A 20,978-nucleotide genomic window follows, 5' to 3' on the forward strand; every position below is an offset into this window, starting at 1 on the left:
ACTACTTTTAACCAGGGCCTATGGCACCCTATTCTCTAAATAGTGCACTACTTTTGACCAGGGCCTATGGCACCTTATTCCCTAAATAGTGCACTACTTTTAACCCAGAGTCTGATCAAAAGTAGTGCACTATAAAGGGAATAGGGTGCCGTTTGTGACATACACCCGTGATGTCAGCTGAGTACAGTAGCAGTACCTTTCTGACTGGAGTCTACAGGCAACACTGAGATTAAATACCACAGTAGCAGTACCTTTCTGACTGGAGTCTACAGGCAACACTGAGATTAAATACCGTGTTTGTTTTACAGTCCCGTGTAGCTCAGTTGGCAGAGCATGGGTTGTGGGTTCGATTCTCACGGGGGTGGGGGACCGGTACGAGGGGGAGGTGGGGGACCGGTACGATGGGGAGGGAGGGGGGACCGGTACGAGGGGGAGGTGGGGGACCGGTACGATGGGGAGGGGGCGGTGGGGGACCGGTACGAGGGGGAGGTGGGGGACCGGTACGATGGGGGAGGTGGGGGACCGGTACGATGGGGAGGGAGGGGGGGGAGCGGTACGATGGGGAGGGGGGGGGGGCGGTACGATGGGGAGGGGGCGGTGGGGGACCGGTACGAGGGGGAGGTGGGGGACCGGTACGATGGGGGAGGTGGTGGACCGGTACGATGGGGAGGGGGGGGGGGGCAGTACGATGGGGGGGGGGGGGTATTAAAATGTATCCACGCACTCTGGAGAAGAGCGTCTGATAAATGACTAAAATGTAAATAGTCTTTCTATGTAATTAGTTTACCATGTAAGAGGATAGGCTGATAATAGGCATATTTCACCTGACTGTGATGTTATCCATTCACATGGGAGACAACGTTGATGTCATAAAGTACAGATAGGGGGGAACCAATTCAATCAACAAAGCCAGTAACTCGGTTCCTGGGTAAAAAAAAACAAAATAAAACATTTCACCTTCATTACAGGGGAGCTTATTTGAATTATAAAAATAAAACATGTGAGATGTGCATTGAACAAACAGTGATTTTTTTGTTTTGTGATTAGAAAAATGTGGGGAATAAATACATTTGACTGTAAACAACATGTAAATTTACTTTAAAATAAAATGTAATTAAAGGAAATGTGTGTGGTCGATAACGCAAATGTAAGAATGTAAAAACTAGTAGATTGGTCTGAGTGTGAGAAGTAATAATAAATAATAATAATAATAATAAATAATAATAATAAAAATAACAATAATAATAATAAAAAGTAATAAGTAATAATAAATAATAATAATAATAATAATAAGTAATAATAAATAATCATAATAATAATAATAAGTAATAATAATAATAATAATCATAATAAAAAGTAATAAGTAATAATAAATAATAATAATAAGTAATAATAAATAATAATAATAACAATAATAATAAGTAATAAGTAATAATAAATAATAATAATAATAATAATAATAAGTAATAATAAATAATAATAATAATAATAATAATAATAAGTAATAATAAATAAAGTGTGATAAGTAAGATACCACAGACAAGACAGCAGAAGGAAGCGCTGCCATCTAGCTGTCAGGTTTACATCCTTTAACAGATATAACAGACATTACAGTAGAGAGACAGACCATAACAGACGTTATGGCAGAGAGGCAGACCATAACAGACATTACAGTAGAGAGGCAGACCATAACAGACGTTACAGTAGAGAGACAGACCATAACAGACGTTACATTAGAGACAGACCATAACAGACGTGACATTAGACAGGCAGACCATAACAGACGTTACATTGGACAGGCAGACCATAACAGACATTACAGTAGAGAGACAGACCAAAACAGACGTTACAGTAGAGACAGACCATAACAGAGGTTACATTAGACAGGCAGACCATAACAGACGTTACATTAGACAGGCAGACCATAACAGACGTTACAGTAGAGAGACAGACCATAACAGACGTGACATTAGACAGGCAGACCATAACAGACGTGACATTAGACAGGCAGACCATAACAGACGTTACGGTTGAGAGGCAGACCATAACAGACATTACAGTAGAGAGGCAGACCATAACAGACGTTACAGTAGAGACAGACCATAACAGACGTTACATTAGAGAGACAGACCATAACAGACGTTACATTAGAGAGACAGACCATAACAGACATTACATTAGAGAGACAGACCATAACAGACGTTACAGTAGAGAGACAGACCATAACAGACGTTACGGCAGAGAGACAGACCATAACAGACGTTACGGCAGAGAGACAGACCATAACAGACGTTACAGTAGAGAGACAGACCATAACAGACGTTACAGTAGAGAGACAGACCATAACAGATGTTACATGTCACCTACCCTAATCCCAGCTGGTCTCCTAACCTAGTCCCAGCTGGTTCTCCTACCCTAGTCCCAGCTGGTCTCCTACCCTAGTCCCAGCAGGTCTCCTACCCTAGTCTCAGCTGGTCTCCACGAGGTCTCCTACCCTAGTCCCAGCTGGTCTCCTACCCTAGTCCCAGCTGGACTCCTACCCTAGTCCCAGCTGGTCTCCTACCCTAGTCCCAGCTGGTCTCCTACCCTAGTCCCAGCTGGTCTCCTAGCCTAGTCCTAGCTGTATCTCCTACCCTAGTCCCAGCTGGTCTTCTACCCTAGTCCCAGCTGTTATCCTAACCTAGTCCCAGCTGTTCTCCTACCCCTAGTCCCAGCTGGTCTCCTACCCTAGTCCCAGCAGGTCTCCTACCCTAGTCTCAGCTGGTCTCCACGAGGTCTCCTACCCTAGTCCCAGCTGGTCTCCTACCCTAGTCCCAGCTGGACTCCTACCCTAGTCCCAGCTGGTCTCCTACCCTAGTCCCAACTGGTCTCCTACCCTAGTCCCAGCTGGTCTCCTACCCTAGTCCCAGCTGGTCTCCTACCCTAGTCCCAGCTGGTCTCCTACCCCTAGTCCCAGCTGGTTGTCCTACCCCTAATCCCAGCTGGTCTCCTACCCCTAGTCCCAGCTGGTTCTCCTACCCCTAGTCCCAGCTGGTCTCCTACCCTAGTCCCAGCTGGTCTCCTACCCCTAGTCCCAGCTGGTCTCCTACACCTAGTCCCAGCTGGTCTCCTACCCCTAGTCCCAGCTGGTCTCCTACCCCTAGTCCCAGCTGGTCTCCTACCCCTAGTCCCAGCTGGTCTCCTACCCTAGTCCCAGCTGGTCTCCTACCCTAGTCCCAGCTGGTATCCTACCTTAGTCCCAGCTGATCTCCTACCCCTAGTCCCAGCTGGTCTCCTACCCTAGTCCCAGCTGGTCTCCTACCCCTAGTCCCAGCTGGTCTCCTACCCCTAGTCCCAGCTTGGTCTCCTAGCCTAGTCCTAGCTGGTCACTTACCCTTGTCCCAGCTGGTCTCCTACACTAGTCCCAGCTGGTCTCCTACCCTAGTCCCAGCTGGTCTCCTACCCTAGTCCCAGCTGGTCTCCTACCCTAGTCCCAGCTGGTCTCCTACCCTAGTCCCAGCTGGTCTCCTACCCTAGTCCCAGCTGGTCTCCTACCCTAGTCCCAGCTGGTCTCCTCCCCTAGTCCCAGCTGGTTCTCCTCCCCTAGTCCCAGCTGTTTCTCCTACCCTAGTCCCAGCTGGTCTCCTAACCCTAGTCCCAGCTGGTCTCCTACCCTAGTCCCAGCTGGTCTCCTACCCCTAGTCCCAGCTTGGACTCCTACCCTAGTCCCAGCTGGTCTCCTACCCTAGTCCCAGCTGGTCTCCTACCCTAGTCCCAGCTGGTCTCCTACCCCTAGTCCCAGCTGGTCTCCTACCCCTAGTCCCACCTGGTCTCCCCTACCCTAGTCCCAGCTGGTCTCCTACCCTAGTCCCAGCTGGTCTCCTACCCTAGTCCCAGCTGGTCTCCTACCCTAGTCCCAGCTGGTCTCCTACCCTAGTCCCAGCTGGTCTCCTCCCCTAGTCCCAGCTGGTTCTCCTACCCTAGTCCCAGCTGGTCTCCTACCCTAGTCCCAGCTGGGCTCCTACCCCTAGTCCCAGCTTGGACTCCTACCCTAGTCCCAGCTGGTCTCCTACCCTAGTCCCAGCTGGTCTCCTACCCCTAGTCCCAGCTTGGACTCCTACCCTAGTCCCAGCTGGTCTCCTACCCCTAGTCCCAGCTGGTCTCCTACCCTAGTCCCAGCTGGTCCCCTACCCCTAGTCCCAGCTGGTTCTCCTACCCTAGTCCCAGCTGGTTCCCCTACCCCTAGTCCCAGCTGGGCTCCCACCCTAGTCCCAGCTGGTCTCCTACCCTAGTCCCAGCTGGTCTCCCACCCCTAGTCCCAGCTGGTTGTCCTACCCCTAATCCCAGCTGGTCTCCTACCCCTAGTCCCAGCTGGTTCTCCTACCCCTAGTCCCAGCTGGTCTCCTACCCTAGTCCCAGCTGGTCTCCTACCCCTAGTCCCAGCTGGTCTCCTACCCCTAGTCCCAGCTGGTCTCCTACCCCTAGTCCCAGCTGGTCTCCTACCCCTAGTCCCAGCTGGTCTCCTACCCCTAGTCCCAGCTGGTCTCCTACCCGTAGTCCCAGCTGGGCTCCTACCCTAGTCCCAGCTGGTCTCCTACCCTAGTCCCAGCTGGTATCCTACCTTAGTCCCAGCTGATCTCCTACCCCTAGTCCCAGCTGGTCTCCTACCCTAGTCCCAGCTGGTCTCATACCCTAGTCCCAGCTGGTCCCCTACCCCTAGTCCCAGCTGATCTCCTACCCCTAGTCCCAGCTGGTCTCCTACCTTAGTCCCAGCTGGTCTCCTACCCTAGTCCCAGCTGGTCCCCTACCCCTAGTCCCAGCTGGTTCTCCTACCCTAGTCCCAGCTGGTTCCCCTACCCCTAGTCCCAGCTGGGCTCCTACCCTAGTCCCAGCTGGTCTCCTACCCTAGTCCCAGCTGGTCTCCTACCCCTAGTCCCAGCTGGTTGTCCTAACCCTAATCCCAGCTGGTCTCCTACCCTAGTCCCAGCTGGTCTCCTACCCTAGTCCCAGCTGGTATCCTACCTTAGTCCCAGCTGATCTCCTACCCCTAGTCCCAGCTGGTCTCCTACCCTAGTCCCAGCTGGTCTCCTACCCTAGTCCCAGCTGGTCTTCTACCCCTAGTCCCAGCTGGTCTCCTACCCCTAGTCCCAGCTTGGTCTCCTAGCCTAGTCCTAGCTGGTCACTTACCCTTGTCCCAGCTGGTCTCCTACACTAGTCCCAGCTGGTCTCCTAGCCTAGTCCCAGCTGGTCTCCTACCCTAGTCCCAGCTGGTCTCCTACCCTAGTCCCAGCTGGTCTCCTACCCTAGTCCCAGCTGGTCTCCTACCCTAGTCCCAGCTGGTCTCCTACCCTAGTCCCAGCTGGTCTCCTACCCTAGTCCCAGCTGGTCTCCTCCCCTAGTCCCAGCTGGTTCTCCTACCCTAGTCCCAGCTGGTCTCCTACCCTAGTCCCAGCTGGTCTCCTACCCCTAGTCCCAGCTGGTCTCCTACCCTAGTCCCAGCTGGTCTCCTACCCCTAGTCCCAGCTTGGACTCCTACCCTAGTCCCAGCTGGTCTCCTACCCTAGTCCCAGCTGGTCTCCTACCCTAGTCCCAGCTGGTCTCCTACCCCTAGTCCCAGCTGGTCTCCTACCCCTAGTCCCACCTGGTCTCCTACCCTAGTCCCAGCTGGGCTCCTACCCTAGTCCCAGCTGGTCTCCTACCCTAGTCCCAGCTGGTCTCCTACCCTAGTCCCAGCTGGTCTCCTACCCTAGTCCCAGCTGGTCTCCTACCCTAGTCCCAGCTGGTCTCCTACCCTAGTCCCAGCTAGTCTCCTACCCTAGTCCCAGCTGGTCTCCTCCCCTAGTCCCAGCTTGGACTCCTACCCTAGTCCCAGCTGGTCTCCTACCCTAGTCCCAGCTGGTCTCCTACCCCTAGTCCCAGCTTGGACTCCTACCCTAGTCCCAGCTTGGACTCCTACCCTAGTCCCAGCTGGTCTCCTACCCCTAGTCCCAGCTGGTATCCTACCTTAGTCCCAGCTGATCTCCTACCCCTAGTCCCAGCTGGTCTCCTACCCTAGTCCCAGCTGGTCTCCTACCTTAGTCCCAGCTGGTCTCCTACCCCTAGTCCCAGCTGGTCTCCTACCCTAGTCCCAGCTGGTCTCCTACCCCTAGTCCCAGCTTGGACTCCTACCCTAGTCCCAGCTGGTCTCCTATCCCTAGTCCCAGCTGGTCTCCTACCTTAGTCCCAGCTGGTCTCCTACACCTAGTCCCAGCTGGTCTCCTACCCCTAGTCCCAGCTGATCTCCTACCCTATTCCCAGCTGGCCTCCTACCCTAGTCCCAGCTGGTCTCCTACCCTATTCCCAGCTGGCCTCCTACCCTATTCCCAGCTGGTCTCCTACCCTAGTCCCAGCTGGTCTCCTACCCTAGTCCCAGCTGGTCTCCTCCGCTAGTCCCAGCTGGTTCTCCTAACCTAGTCCCAGCTGGGCTCCTACCCCTAGTCCCAGCTTGGACTCCTACCCTAGTCCCAGCTGGTCTCCTACCCTAGTCCCAGCTGGTCTCCTACCCCTAGTCCCAGCTTGGACTCCTACCCTAGTCCCAGCTTGGACTCCTACCCTAGTCCCAGCTGGTCTCCTACCCCTAGTCCCAGCTGGTATCCTACCTTAGTCCCAGCTGATCTCCTACCCCTAGTCCCAGCTGGTCTCCTACCCTAGTCCCAGCTGGTCTCCTACCTTAGTCCCAGCTGGTCTCCTACCCCTAGTCCCAGCTGGTCTCCTACCCTAGTCCCAGCTGGTCTCCTACCCCTAGTCCCAGCTTGGACTCCTACCCTAGTCCCAGCTGGTCTCCTATCCCTAGTCCCAGCTGGTCTCCTACCTTAGTCCCAGCTGGTCTCCTACACCTAGTCCCAGCTGGTCTCCTACCCCTAGTCCCAGCTGATCTCCTACCCTATTCCCAGCTGGCCTCCTACCCTAGTCCCAGCTGGTCTCCTACCCTATTCCCAGCTGGCCTCCTACCCTATTCCCAGCTGGTCTCCTACCCTAGTCCCAGCTGGTCTCCTACCCTAGTCCCAGCTGGTCTCCTACCCTAGTCCCACCTGGTCTCCTACCCCTAGTCCCAGCTGGTCTCCTACCCTAGTCCCACCTGGTCTCCTACCCCTAGTCCCAGCTGGTCTCCTACCCTAGTCCCAGCTGGTCTCCTACCCTAGTCCCAGCTGGTCTCCACCCAGCTTCAACACACTAGTGCCTCTTGTTTATAATTGAGTCAGAAAAGCTTGAACTGTGTGTGTGTGTGTGTGTGTGTGTGTGTGTGTGTGTGTGTGTGTGTGTGTGTGTGTGTGTGTGTGTGTGTGTGTGTGTGTGTGTGTGTGTGTGTGTGTGTGTGTGTGTGTGTGTGTGTGTGTGGATGTGTGTGTGTGTGTCTGTGTGTGTGTGTGTGTGTGTGTGTGTGTGCGCACACGTGTGTCCGCAGTCCACTATGAAGTGGCGTGTGTTTGTGTCTATGTGTGTGTGTGTGTGTGTGTGATGGATATATGTGTGTATGTCTGTGTGTGTGTGTGTGTGTGTGTGTGTGTGTGTGTGTGTGTGTGTGTGTGTGTGTGTGTGTGTGTGTGTGTGTGTGTGTGTGTGTGTGTGTGTGTGTGTGTGTGTGTGTGTGTGTGATGGATATATGTGTGTATGTCTGTGTGTGTGTGTGTGTGTGTGTGTGTGTGTGTGTGTGTGTGATGGATATATGTGTGTATGTCTGTGTGTGTGTGTGTGTGTGTGTGTGTGTGTGTGTGATGGATATATGTGTGTATGTCTGTGTGTGTGTGTGTGTGATGGATATATGTGTGTATGTCTCTGTGTGTACGTGTCAGCTATAAAGTGCTGGTCCTTCACAGACAAAGAGAGAAATGTCTTTGTAATTGAGAGGCTGGCTGTGTGAACCAAAGGGCTGACATTTGGTCAATACTCTACTGGCATTCTGGTTAAGATGAGAAAGGGGGCAGATTATTTTGTGTTGTTGCCAGTTAGTAAATGGATTGTTTGTTGTGCTGTCCTCCATCAATCAGTTAGCAGTACAAACACAGGCTGGGGCCTGTCTCCTGGAAGTCCTCTCCCAAGACCTGTTATCGTAACATTAGATTGATCTTGTCGCAGATGCTGTTGATGATTACTGTTGAACTGGGTGGACTAGTTGGTTTTGAGGTATGAGAGGATATCTTTAATAGAATTAATGAGTTCAATATTTGTTCAAATTAAAATTATATTTCAAGAGTAATATTTCATTTAAAATGACTACAAATTGGGCCTTGAAATGAATTATGTCTGTGTCATATTATAACCATATTTATAGAGTAAAATAAAATCCTATCCTATAACTTGTGACATGTATGGTAACCAATGGACAAGCGCCTTCAGCACGGTAACTAAATGATGCCAGAAAAGCACATATTGTTAACTGTCTGGGTTAAGGCAACAGTATAGAGCCCCACAGTGGAGGTGTCACAATAACCATAAAACCTAGCGATCAAACAGGGAAATGGTTCCAATCACCATTCATTTGCCCCATAGGGGATTTTAGCAACACTTAAAATAAGGGCTGTGTTTCGTGTAGGCTTTATCCTGGCCTGACGTTTTGATGACCAGGTAAATCTCTCTAGGACAAGGTGACTTTTATCAATATATTCGTCTCTATTTACTCTCAGATTTGAAAATGCTAATTATCATCAAAGTAGACACCATGCAAAACTACAAATCCCAGCATGCTCCTCTAGCTGACACCTTTGCTAACAGGTATTGTGTCAATTTAAAACTTGCACAAGACCAGTTCACAGAATTGTCCATTTAAAGAAATGTAGCCATTTTATTAATGACTACATTTAGCTAACATTAAATAGATAATCCAGAGATTCTTACCTTTGCCTCGATTCGTCAGTCTCGTCCAGATAATCATGGTATTTGTAGTTCTTTATGATAGCCACATTAGCTGCTAATTAGCATTTCATTTTTTGGGGGGATAAATAAAGGCGAATATATTGATAAAAAGTCCCCTTGTCCTAGAGAGATTTACACGGTTATCAAAACGTCACGCCAGGGTAAAGCCTAAACGAAGCACAGACCGAATTTGAAGTGTTTTCTAAAAATCCCCTATGGGGAAAAATGAACTGTGGAAAAATGGATTGGGACCATTTCCCTGTTTGAACGCTAGGTTTTATGGGTATTATGACTCATACTGTGGTACTGTATAATGTTAACTGTCTGGGTTAAACGCAAAACGAGATATTAGCCTCGCCTTTCTACATTTTCAGGGGTTAATCTGTCTCTTTCTCTGGGAGGGTCCATTCTATCCAGGATCCGCAATATATTAATGAAAGTCCCAATCCCTCCGCTGTTGCACTGGGCTTTAGCCTGCATGAGGAATGACAGCGCCGATGCAGATATGGTAAATAAAGACAGAGTGGCTGTCATGTCAATGCTGAAGACATTTTTCCAGAGCCAGAGCGCAATGAGAGCTCCTCTCTCAACATGACGTATATTACTGAGAGCTGCGGTGTAGCAGATATCATTATGCCTTCACTGCTCATGATATCGGCTCACTACGAGCAATTTAAAATAACGCTGAAAGAAGAATTGGCATGTGAGTGGACATAGAGCAGCCAGTTCAATAGGATTTCTCAGACACTTGCATATTTTCAGTGTGAATTACACTACAAGTCATAAATTCAGAATGTTTAACTTAAACCACGATGGGGTTTTCCACCGCCACTGGCTCTGAAAATTCTAGTTTTAATGTAATAATGTAATGATGTAATGCTTCACTACAAACTGTCTAATTAAGTGATAATGCCAGAGAAGCCGGTGTTTGGAGGATATATTGGCACGGGTGTTGTTAGACCCGAGACGAAGTTGAGGCAAACCGTGCCAATATATCCTCCAATCACCGGCTTCGAGGGCATTATCACTGTTATACAACGGTCTAGCAACATATTCAAATAATGTTTTACATATTTTTAATTTAAAACTTTATTTTGATTAATTTATTCGTACTATTTCATCCTTCCATAAGATATAGTCCCGATACAAATCTAGGGTTGCTAGAGACGCGACCCAGTCGTTCAGTGTTTTTGTTCTGTATCTATGGACGTGACCCAATCGTTCAGTGTTTTGGTTCTGTATCTATGGACGTGACCCAGTAGTTCAGTGTTTTGGTTCTGTATCTATGGACGTGACCCAGTAGTTCAGTGTTTTGGTTCTGTATCTATGGACGTGACCCAGTCGTTCAGTCTTTTTGTTCTGTATCTAAGGACGCGACCCAATCGTTCAGTGTTTTTGTTCTGTATCTATGGACGTGACCCAGTCGTTCAGTGTTTTTCTTCTGTATCTATGGACGTGACCCAGTCGTTCAGTCTTTTTGTTCTGTATCTATGGACGTGACCCAGTCGTTCAGTCTTTTTGTTCTGTATCTATGGACGTGACCCAGTCGTTCAGTGTTTTTGTTCTGTATCTATGGACGTGACCCAATCGTTCAGTGTTTTGGTTCTGTATCTATGGACGTGACCCAGTAGTTCAGTGTTTTGGTTCTGTATCTATGGACGTGACCCAGTAGTTCAGTGTTTTGGTTCTGTATCTATGGACGTGACCCAATCGTTCAGTGTTTTTGTTCTGTATCTATGGACGCGACCCAATCGTTCAGTCTTTTTGTTCTGTATCTATGGACGTGACCCAATCGTTCAGTCTTTTTGTTCTGTATCTATGGACGTGACCCAATCGTTCAGTCTTTTTGTTCTGTATCTATGGACGTGACCCAATCGTTCAGTCTTTTTGTTCTGTATCTATGGACGTGACCCAATCGTTCAGTCTTTTTGTTCTGTATCTATGGACGCGACCCAATCGTTCAGTCTTTTTGTTCTGTATCTAAGGACGCGACCCAATCGTTCAGTGTTTTTGTTCTGTATCTATGGACGTGACCCAGTCGTTCAGTGTTTTTCTTCTGTATCTATGGACGTGACCCAGTCGTTCAGTCTTTTTGTTCTGTATCTATGGACGTGACCCAGTCGTTCAGTCTTTTTGTTCTGTATCTATGGACGTGACCCAGTCGTTCAGTGTTTTTGTTCTGTATCTATGGACGTGACCCAATCGTTCAGTGTTTTGGTTCTGTATCTATGGACGTGACCCAGTAGTTCAGTGTTTTGGTTCTGTATCTATGGACGTGACCCAGTAGTTCAGTGTTTTGGTTCTATATCTATGGACGTGACCCAATCGTTCAGTCTTTTTGTTCTGTATCTAAGGACGCGACCCAATCGTTCAGTGTTTTTGTTCTGTATCTATGGACGTGACCCAGTCGTTCAGTGTTTTTCTTCTGTATCTATGGACGTGACCCAGTCGTTCAGTCTTTTTGTTCTGTATCTATGGACGTGACCCAGTCGTTCAGTCTTTTTGTTCTGTATCTATGGACGTGACCCAGTCGTTCAGTGTTTTTGTTCTGTATCTATGGACGTGACCCAATCGTTCAGTGTTTTGGTTCTGTATCTATGGACGTGACCCAGTAGTTCAGTGTTTTGGTTCTGTATCTATGGACGTGACCCAGTAGTTCAGTGTTTTGGTTCTATATCTATGGACGTGACCCAATCGTTCAGTGTTTTTGTTCTGTATCTATGGACGCGACCCAATCGTTCAGTCTTTTTGTTCTGTATCTATGGACGTGACCCAATCGTTCAGTCTTTTTGTTCTGTATCTATGGACGTGACCCAATCGTTCAGTCTTTTTGTTCTGTATCTATGGACGTGACCCAATCGTTCAGTCTTTTTGTTCTGTATCTATGGACGTGACCCAATCGTTCAGTCTTTTTGTTCTGTATCTATGGACGCGACCAAATCGTTCAGTCTTTTTGTTCTGTATCTAAGGACGCGACCCAATCGTTCAGTGTTTTTGTTCTGTATCTATGGACGTGACCCAGTCGTTCAGTGTTTTTCTTCTGTATCTATGGACGTGACCCAGTCGTTCAGTCTTTTTGTTCTGTATCTATGGACGTGACCCAGTCGTTCAGTCTTTTTGTTCTGTATCTATGGACGTGACCCAGTCGTTCAGTGTTTTTGTTCTGTATCTATGGACGTGACCCAATCGTTCAGTGTTTTGGTTCTGTATCTATGGACGTGACCCAGTAGTTCAGTGTTTTGGTTCTGTATCTATGGACGTGACCCAGTAGTTCAGTGTTTTGGTTCTATATCTATGGACGTGACCCAATCGTTCAGTCTTTTTGTTCTGTATCTAAGGACGCGACCCAATCGTTCAGTGTTTTTGTTCTGTATCTATGGACGTGACCCAGTCGTTCAGTGTTTTTCTTCTGTATCTATGGACGTGACCCAGTCGTTCAGTCTTTTTGTTCTGTATCTATGGACGTGACCCAGTCGTTCAGTCTTTTTGTTCTGTATCTATGGACGTGACCCAGTCGTTCAGTGTTTTTGTTCTGTATCTATGGACGTGACCCAATCGTTCAGTGTTTTGGTTCTGTATCTATGGACGTGACCCAGTAGTTCAGTGTTTTGGTTCTGTATCTATGGACGTGACCCAGTAGTTCAGTGTTTTGGTTCTATATCTATGGACGTGACCCAATCGTTCAGTGTTTTTGTTCTGTATCTATGGACGCGACCCAATCGTTCAGTCTTTTTGTTCTGTATCTATGGACGTGACCCAATCGTTCAGTCTTTTTGTTCTGTATCTATGGACGTGACCCAATCGTTCAGTCTTTTTGTTCTGTATCTATGGACGTGACCCAATCGTTCAGTCTTTTTGTTCTGTATCTATGGACGTGACCCAATCGTTCAGTCTTTTTGTTCTGTATCTATGGACGCGACCCAATCGTTCAGTCTTTTTGTTCTGTATCTAAGGACGCGACCCAATCGTTCAGTGTTTTTGTTCTGTATCTATGGACGTGACCCAGTCGTTCAGTGTTTTTCTTCTGTATCTATGGACGTGACCCAGTCGTTCAGTCTTTTTGTTCTGTATCTATGGACGTGACCCAGTCGTTCAGTCTTTTTGTTCTGTATCTATGGACGTGACCCAGTCGTTCAGTGTTTTTGTTCTGTATCTATGGACGTGACCCAATCGTTCAGTGTTTTGGTTCTGTATCTATGGACGTGACCCAGTAGTTCAGTGTTTTGGTTCTGTATCTATGGACGTGACCCAGTAGTTCAGTGTTTTGGTTCTATATCTATGGACGTGACCCAATCGTTCAGTGTTTTTGTTCTGTATCTATGGACGCGACCCAATCGTTCAGTCTTTTTGTTCTGTATCTATGGACGTGACCCAATCGTTCAGTCTTTTTGTTCTGTATCTATGGACGTGACCCAATCGTTCAGTCTTTTTGTTCTGTATCTATGGACGTGACCCAATCGTTCAGTCTTTTTGTTCTGTATCTATGGACGTGACCCAATCGTTCAGTCTTTTTGTTCTGTATCTATGGACGCGACCCAATCGTTCAGTCTTTTTGTTCTGTATCTATGGACGCGACCCAATCGTTCAGTCTTTTTGTTCTGTATCTATGGACGTGACCCAATCTTTCAATGTTTTTCTTCTGTATCTATGTCGTTCATTCTAAATGTTCCATTGCCATACTGGCTGGCAACGTCCTTATCCCTTGCTTGCTAGCTCGCCAACTACGGCTAACTTACAGTCACGTCAAACAGTGCAGCCAGAATAACAACAGTAGTTGCATTTGTTGAAGCTGTTTTCTAGTGAAATTTAGTTGCCATAACAATGAGCTAATGAGGCGCGATTTCCCCTTGCATAGAAAATGTGTTCTCTCGTTAGGTCACCGTTGTTCAGAAGATCTAACGTTAGCCAACAACACAGCTACAGTAACACAACACAGCTACAGTAACACAACACAGCTACAGTAGCACGACACAGCTACAGTAACAGAACACAGCTACAGTAACACAACACAACACAGCTACAGTAACACAACACAGCTACAGTAGCACAACACAGCTACAGTAACACAACACAGCTACAGTAGCACAACACAGCTACAGTAGCACAACACAGCTACAGTAACACAACACAGCTACAGTAGCACAACACAGCTACAGTAGCACAACACAGCTACAGTAACACAACACAGCTACAGTAACACAACACAGCTACAGTAACACAACACAGCTACAGTAACACAACACAGCTACAGTAACACAACACAGCTACAGTAACACAATCACTTCAAACTGAAGCTGGAAAGACTGCAAATTAGCTGTGTTTCGTTTACCCTTATTTCATTTTTTTTTTTTTATTGTATATATCCATAAAAATGAAGCCAGCTGATTCATGATTTCGACTGGCTGAGAAACGCTGCCTGTCTGTCTGTCTCGTCCCGACACCGACACGTTCATTACTATGAGACGGCTGGAAATCGAATTTCAATATTGAAACAATGTTGCAAATGTCGGAGAGACAGACAGCAAGGTTTATACAAATCTCCGCTGTTGAAAACTAAATATTAGTCTAAAAGAAATGTGAGATAATGTCTAGATGCTTTTCATAGTGGAGATCAAGTTCATAAATTGCCTGGCTGGGCTGATGAGAAATTGGATTGCGAAGTCAAATGGAACAGAGTAAATAGGCATTTTAACATCATAGATTTAGCCGGGGGTAACTTGTGGAATAGAAACCGGCTGGAATGCGGTTTTAACCAATCAGCATTCAGGATTAGACCCACCTGTTGTATAACATCTAATATCCTCATCTGAATCCTTCGTAATCACATTCAAATACTGTCTGGCTTGGTCACGGTTCAGACCCAGAAAACCAGAAAGGGATGGAAGCTGTGTTAACACCCAGAAAGGGATGGGAGCTGTATTAACACCCAGAAAGGGATGGAAGCTGTATTAACACCCAGAAAGGGATGGGAGCTGTATTAACACCCAGAAAGGGATGGGAGCTGTATTAACACCCAGAAAGGGATGGAAGCTGTATTAACACCCAGAAAGGGATGGAAGCTGTATTGACACCGGAAAGGGATGGAAGCTGTATTGACACCGGAAAGGGATGGAAGCTGTATTAACACCCAGAAAGGGATGGAAGCTGTATTAACACCCAGAAAGGGATGGAAGCTGTATTAACACCCAGAAAGGGATGGAAGCTGTGTTAACACCCAGAAAGGGATGGAAGCTGTATTAACACCCAGAAAGGGATGGAAGCTGTATTAACACCCAGAAAGGGATGGAAGCTGTATTGACACCGGAAAGGGATGGAAGCTGTATTGACACCGGAAAGGGATGGAAGCTGTATTAACACCCAGAAAGGGATGGAAGCTGTATTAACACCCAGAAAGGGATGGAAGCTGTATTAACACCCAGAAAGGGATGGAAGCTGTATTGACACCGGAAAGGGATGGAAGCTGTATTAACACCCAGAAAGGATGGAAGCTGTATTAACACCCAGAAAGGGATGGAAGCTGTATTAACACCCAGAAAGGGATGGAAGCTGTATTAACACCCAGAAAGGGATGGAAGCTGTATTAACACCCAGAAAGGGATGGAAGCTGTATTAACACCCAGAAAGGGATGGAAGCTGTATTAACACCAGAAAGGGATGGAAGCTGTATTAACACCCAGAAAGGGATGGAAGCTGTATTAACACCAGAAAGGGATGGAAGCTGTATTAACACCCAGAAAGGGATGGAAGCTGTATTAACACCAGAAAGGGATGGAAGCTGTATTAACACCCAGAAAGGGATGATAGCTGTATTGACACCAGCAAGGGATGGAAGCTGTATTAACACCCAGAAAGGGATGGAAGCTGTATTAACACCCAGAAAGGGATGGAAGCTGTATTAACACCCAGAAAGGGATGGAAGCTGTATTAACACCCAGAAAGGGATGGAAGCTGTATTAACACCCAGAAAGGGATGGAAGCTGTATTAACACCCAGAAAGGGATGGAAGCTGTATTAACACCAGAAAGGGATGGAAGCTGTATTAACACCCAGAAAGGGATGGAAGCTGTATTAACACCAGAAAGGGATGGAAGCTGTATTAACACCCAGAAAGGGATGGAAGCTGTATTGACACCAGAAAGGGATGGAAGCTGTATTAACACCCAGAAAGGGATGGAAGCTGTATTAACACCAGAAAGGGATGGAAGCTGTATTAACACCCAGAAAGGGATGGAAGCTGTATTAACACCCAGAAAGGGATGGAAGCTGTATTAACACCCAGAAAGGGACGGAAGCTGTATTAACACCCAGAAAGGGATGGAAGCTGTATTAACAAGAGGATTTAATCAGTCTTTCCACCTCTTCATTTCCAACTCATAGAGCAGAAAGTATTAAAATTAAGGGCAGGGTCTGTCGCGATAACTTGATTAATATGTCGAATTACATTAATGAAATATGTTCAGCAGAGGCAAGCCATGTCATATCACTTTATTTCCAGAGACATTTGCTTATAATCCTTAATGCCTTATATGTTACAGTGTTCCACTATACAGAACAGGGGGGAGCTATGTGGTTCAAGTTGTAGCATAAAGAAAGTTAATATGTAATTTGTACCGGCTTGTTAGATTTGTACTCTGTGCTTTGGTGTCAATCTTTTGATTAACCCTTTCAAAGGACACGGGGCCTACGCCAAGAGCGACAGTGAGACAGGCTTTGGTAAGAGAGAGAGAAAGAGAGAGAAAGAGAGAGAGAGAGAGAGAGAGAGAGAGAGAGAGAGAGAGAGAGAGAGAGAGAGAGAGAGAGAGAGAGAGAGAGAGAGAGAGAGAGAGAGAGAGAGAGAGAGAGAGAGAGAGAGAGAGAGAGAGAGAGAGAGAGAGAGAGGGAAGCAATGCTTTTTTACCAGCTACATAAAAGAGAAATATTTCAACCCTACAAAAACAGCCATAGGGGGATAAAGCAGAGATTTCAGACTGTCTCTGTCATCTATGTTATCCGCTGTCAGCCACCATAACACAAAGGCTCTGGTATTGAGGAAGTATTGAAGAGGCTGCATATTCTTTTACCTTATTAAAATACAGTTTGGAACATACAATTTGCAAATTGAATAACAATTGAGTAATGATGACGTTAAATCATCTCTAACGCATGGTTTTCAGTACAGCTGGGTTTGATAGTTTCCCAATGGATTTAAGATTAGCTGCAGACAGAAATACCCTTTGATCACAATATTGTTTTTTGGGGGGGGTCAACATCAGTTGTAGAATTGGAGGATATTTCACGAACAAGAGACATTTCATTTCTGAGTTTGATAAATAAAAGGGGGTGTAACAGCATGTGCACCTGAGATGAAAGACACTCAAAATAAGACCTTTTTGATTTTTGACAATAGCAGTTGAACACAAGAAAGAAATGATGGAATATAAACCCTGAGAAGCATACTCAACCTCCCTATAATTACTACCTACTAAACCTTAACAAGTTATAAAGTAGCACTTTATAATAACTCAAAATTAATCACTTATAATGGATAAGTAAATAGTTTATTCATCATTAATTAATAATTATGACTCCATTCATAACATGTTAAATACAGGTCCTAATACACAATATACTAATTATTAGTGCATTTTTTGGGGGCGCGGCCTCATACATTTTTGGGGGGATATTTATACTTTATAAATGTTTTGAGTGACCCGTGTAAATTCTCCCAAAGAGATGGACATGCCATTAGGTATACATTCCAGCAGTACCTGATGTTCCCCAAGGTCTCAAAATGGCCCCTAGAACATATCAATGGTTAAATGGCCCCTAGAACATATCAATGGTTAAATGGCCCCTAGAACATATCAATGGTTAAATGGCCCCTAGAACATAGCAATGGTTAAATGGACCCTAGAACATATCAATGGTTAAATGGCCCCTAGAACATAGCAATGGTTAAATGGCCCCTAGAACATAGCAATGGTTAAATGGACCCTAGAACATATCAATGGTTAAATGGACCCTAGAACATATCAATGGTTAAACGGCCTCTAGAACATATCAATGGTTAAATGGCCACTAGGGCATATCAATGGTTAAATGGCCCCTAGAACATAGCAATGGTTAAATGGCCACTAGGGCATATCAATGGTTAAATGGACTCTGGAACATATCAATGGTTAAATGGCCCCTAGAACATATCAATGGTTAAATGGCCCCTAGAACATATCAATGGTTAAATGGCCCCTAGAACATATCAATGGTTAAATGGCCCCTAGAACATATCAATGGTTAAATGGCCCCTAGAACATAGCAATGGTTAAACCAGGATCAACACAGGAAGGTAAAGGATATATATAGAATACCTTTTATTCACAAACTCCTGCAAGGACTTGAGGAAAAGTTGTGTGAATGTTTCGCTAATGTTGTCAACCAAACGAATCGTAAAAGAAGGAGGAGATGCAGCCGACACACAACAGCTGGCTGGACCAGACGGTTGTTCTTCTAGTGGGTTTGTAATCCTTCGTTACTTCCTGATATGTGATTCAGGTAGAAATGTTAAATGCAGGTCTATGCTCTTTAAACACTTCCAGTGATTCAGTCTCGGAACTATTTTTACACAGGACTTTGTTTTGGATCTTTACTGGAACTTTTAAAAAGGTAGTGACTCTACAACGTGATGGTATAGTCAGTGGAATAATGTATTCAGATATATATATTCCTTACCTCGTAAGTCTATGTGACTGCTCCTATTTTCTCTTTGAAAGATTCTGAGTATAAACCAGGAGACGGGATGGAATGTTTTTGGCTGAGAGTTTCCTCTTGTGAGGGAGGAGAATTTGCAAACCGAAACTCACAATTTCTAACACGTAACGACCCAGAACTATACAGGACTCATCTGTAAAGGAGACCTTGGTCCCAGCATTGACTCCTTGTCAAAATAAAGGTGTATGTTCTAGGGGCCATTTAACCATTGATATGTTCTAGGGGCCATTTAACCATTGATATGTTCTAGGGGCCATTTAACCATTGATATGTTCTAGTGGCCATTTAACCATTGATATGTTCTAGGGGCCATTTAACCATTGATATGTTCTAGGGGCCGTTTAACCATTGATATGTTCTAGGGGCCATTTTGAGACCTGAAGGAGCATCAGGTACTGCTGGAATGTATACCAATGGCATATTCAACTATTTGTGAGAAATTACACTTGTCACTTAAAACCGTTATAAAGTATTTATAAAGTATAAAAAAATATCCATCACTTTAGATGAGGCCACGCAAAAAAAAAGAAGATTTAACTAATGATTAGCAAATGGGTTATAAAGGACCTTATAAGGATATGATGAATGATCTTATGACTCATTATGACATAGTTGTTTATTGATGTGTGAATTTCTACGTTTCTAACATTTACAAATGCAGGATTGAGGATTATCAAATTATTCATAAACTATTTACTAATAATCCATTATAAAACAGCTTTATTAAGTGGTGTTACTCTAAAGGGCTGCCCAAATGATACCTTCACTATAGATAACACCACTGATATACATCAATCAACAGGAGTATATATATCTCTCTGAGCTCAACATTCATCACACGTGAAAATTCACACAATTTATATCAACTGCATGGTGATAAAGGTAATTGTTTAATATAATATATGACGGTTTTAATGCACGTCACTTTTCCGCCACAACATGTTCATGGGGAATGTCCCCACAGCCACCCCCAACAACATCAGGCTGAAGAGTCACCACAGAGGAGAGACTGAGATGCTTTATAGTCCACCATTCTCTTTGTGTCTGTGTTCAGTCAATCAGAGGCTTTATCTCCATCTACTGGGTGACCTTGACAGGTGTTATGTCGTGGCAGCTTCCCAGCCCTGCTTCCCAGCCCAGCCCAGCAAAGTCCCAGCCCAGCCTAGTCCCAGCTCAGTCCCAGCCCAGCCCAGCCCAAGCCCCAGCCCAGCTCAGTCCCAGCCCAGCCCAGTCCCACCCCAAGCCCCAGCTCCTACTCTGCCACCCCAGCCCTAGGCCCCTACTCTACCACCTCAGCTCCTATCCTACCACCCCGGCTCCTACCCTACCACCCCAGCTCCTAGCCCTAGCCCCAGCCCTACCACCCCAGCTCCTAGCCCTAGCCCCAGCCCTACCACCCCAGCTCCTAGCCCTAGCCCCAGCCCTACCACCCCAGCTCCTAGCCCTAGCCCCAGCCCTACCACCCCAGCTCCTAGCCCCAGCCCTGCCACCCCAGCTCCTAGCCCTAGCCCCAGCCCTACCACCCCAGCTCCTAGCCCTAGCCCCAGCCTTACCACCCCAGCTCCTAGCCCTAGCCCCAGCCCTACCACCCCAGCTCCTAGCCATAGCCCCAGCCCTACCACCCCAGCTCCTAGCCCTAGCCCCAGCCCTACCAGCCCAGCTCCTAGCCATAGCCCCAGCCCTACCACCCCAGCTCCTAGCCCTAGCCCCAGCCCTACCACCCCAGCTCCTAGCCCTAGCCCCAGCCCTACCACCCCAGCTCCTAGCCCTATCCCCAGCCCTACCACCCCAGCTCCTAGCCCTAGCCCCAGCCCTACCACCCCAGCTCCTAGCCCTAGCCCCAGCCATACCACCCCAGCTCCTAGCCCTAGCCCCAGCTCCTACACAGTCAGTAGTTGTGTCTACGTTGATTATCTCCTCATCTCATTTATTATCTGGTGAAATGCTCCTCAAGGTCACAGGGCTGGAAATGTAATTATGCAGCCGGTATATTAAGTGGCACATTTAAAAATGCTGAATCGGAGTAATTAATTTTTGGGGATGGTATAGTCCTGGGGGAGCTTCTGGTTCTCCTCCCCTCACATCAGTGTCTCTATCTGGACAGTCATCCATCAGGACCCATTGTGGATGACAGCTATCTTTTAGCAGTAAACAGTATCGTTATTCTTGTTTTATGAGGGCTTTTCAAGTACTGTACGGCAGACGGCAATCTTGCTTTTCTTTGATACCGGGGCCTCTGTCTGTCTGAACGTTTTGACACCGGGGCCTCTGTCTGTCGGAACGTTTTGACACCGGGGCCTCTGTCTGTCTGAACGTTTTGACACCGGGGCCTCTGTCTGTCTGAACGTTTTGACACCGGGGCC

At 46.7% G+C, this 20,978-nt stretch overlaps 1 protein-coding gene across 1 annotated transcript; it reads left to right on the plus strand.

Moving 5' to 3' along the window:
• Positions 1-333: 333 nt before the first annotated feature.
• Positions 334-20,556, plus strand: LOC139575157 (uncharacterized). Its single transcript, XM_071400160.1, has 2 exons — positions 334-525; positions 19,912-20,556. Exons 1-2 carry the CDS (start codon positions 334-336, stop codon positions 20,554-20,556), a joined length of 837 nt encoding a protein of 278 aa, XP_071256261.1.
• Positions 20,557-20,978: the final 422 nt, after the last annotated feature.

The sequence above is a fragment of the Salvelinus alpinus genome, chromosome 5 (genome assembly GCF_045679555.1).
Source record: "Salvelinus alpinus chromosome 5, SLU_Salpinus.1, whole genome shotgun sequence".
In the NCBI taxonomy this organism is placed as follows: domain Eukaryota; kingdom Metazoa; phylum Chordata; class Actinopteri; order Salmoniformes; family Salmonidae; genus Salvelinus; species Salvelinus alpinus.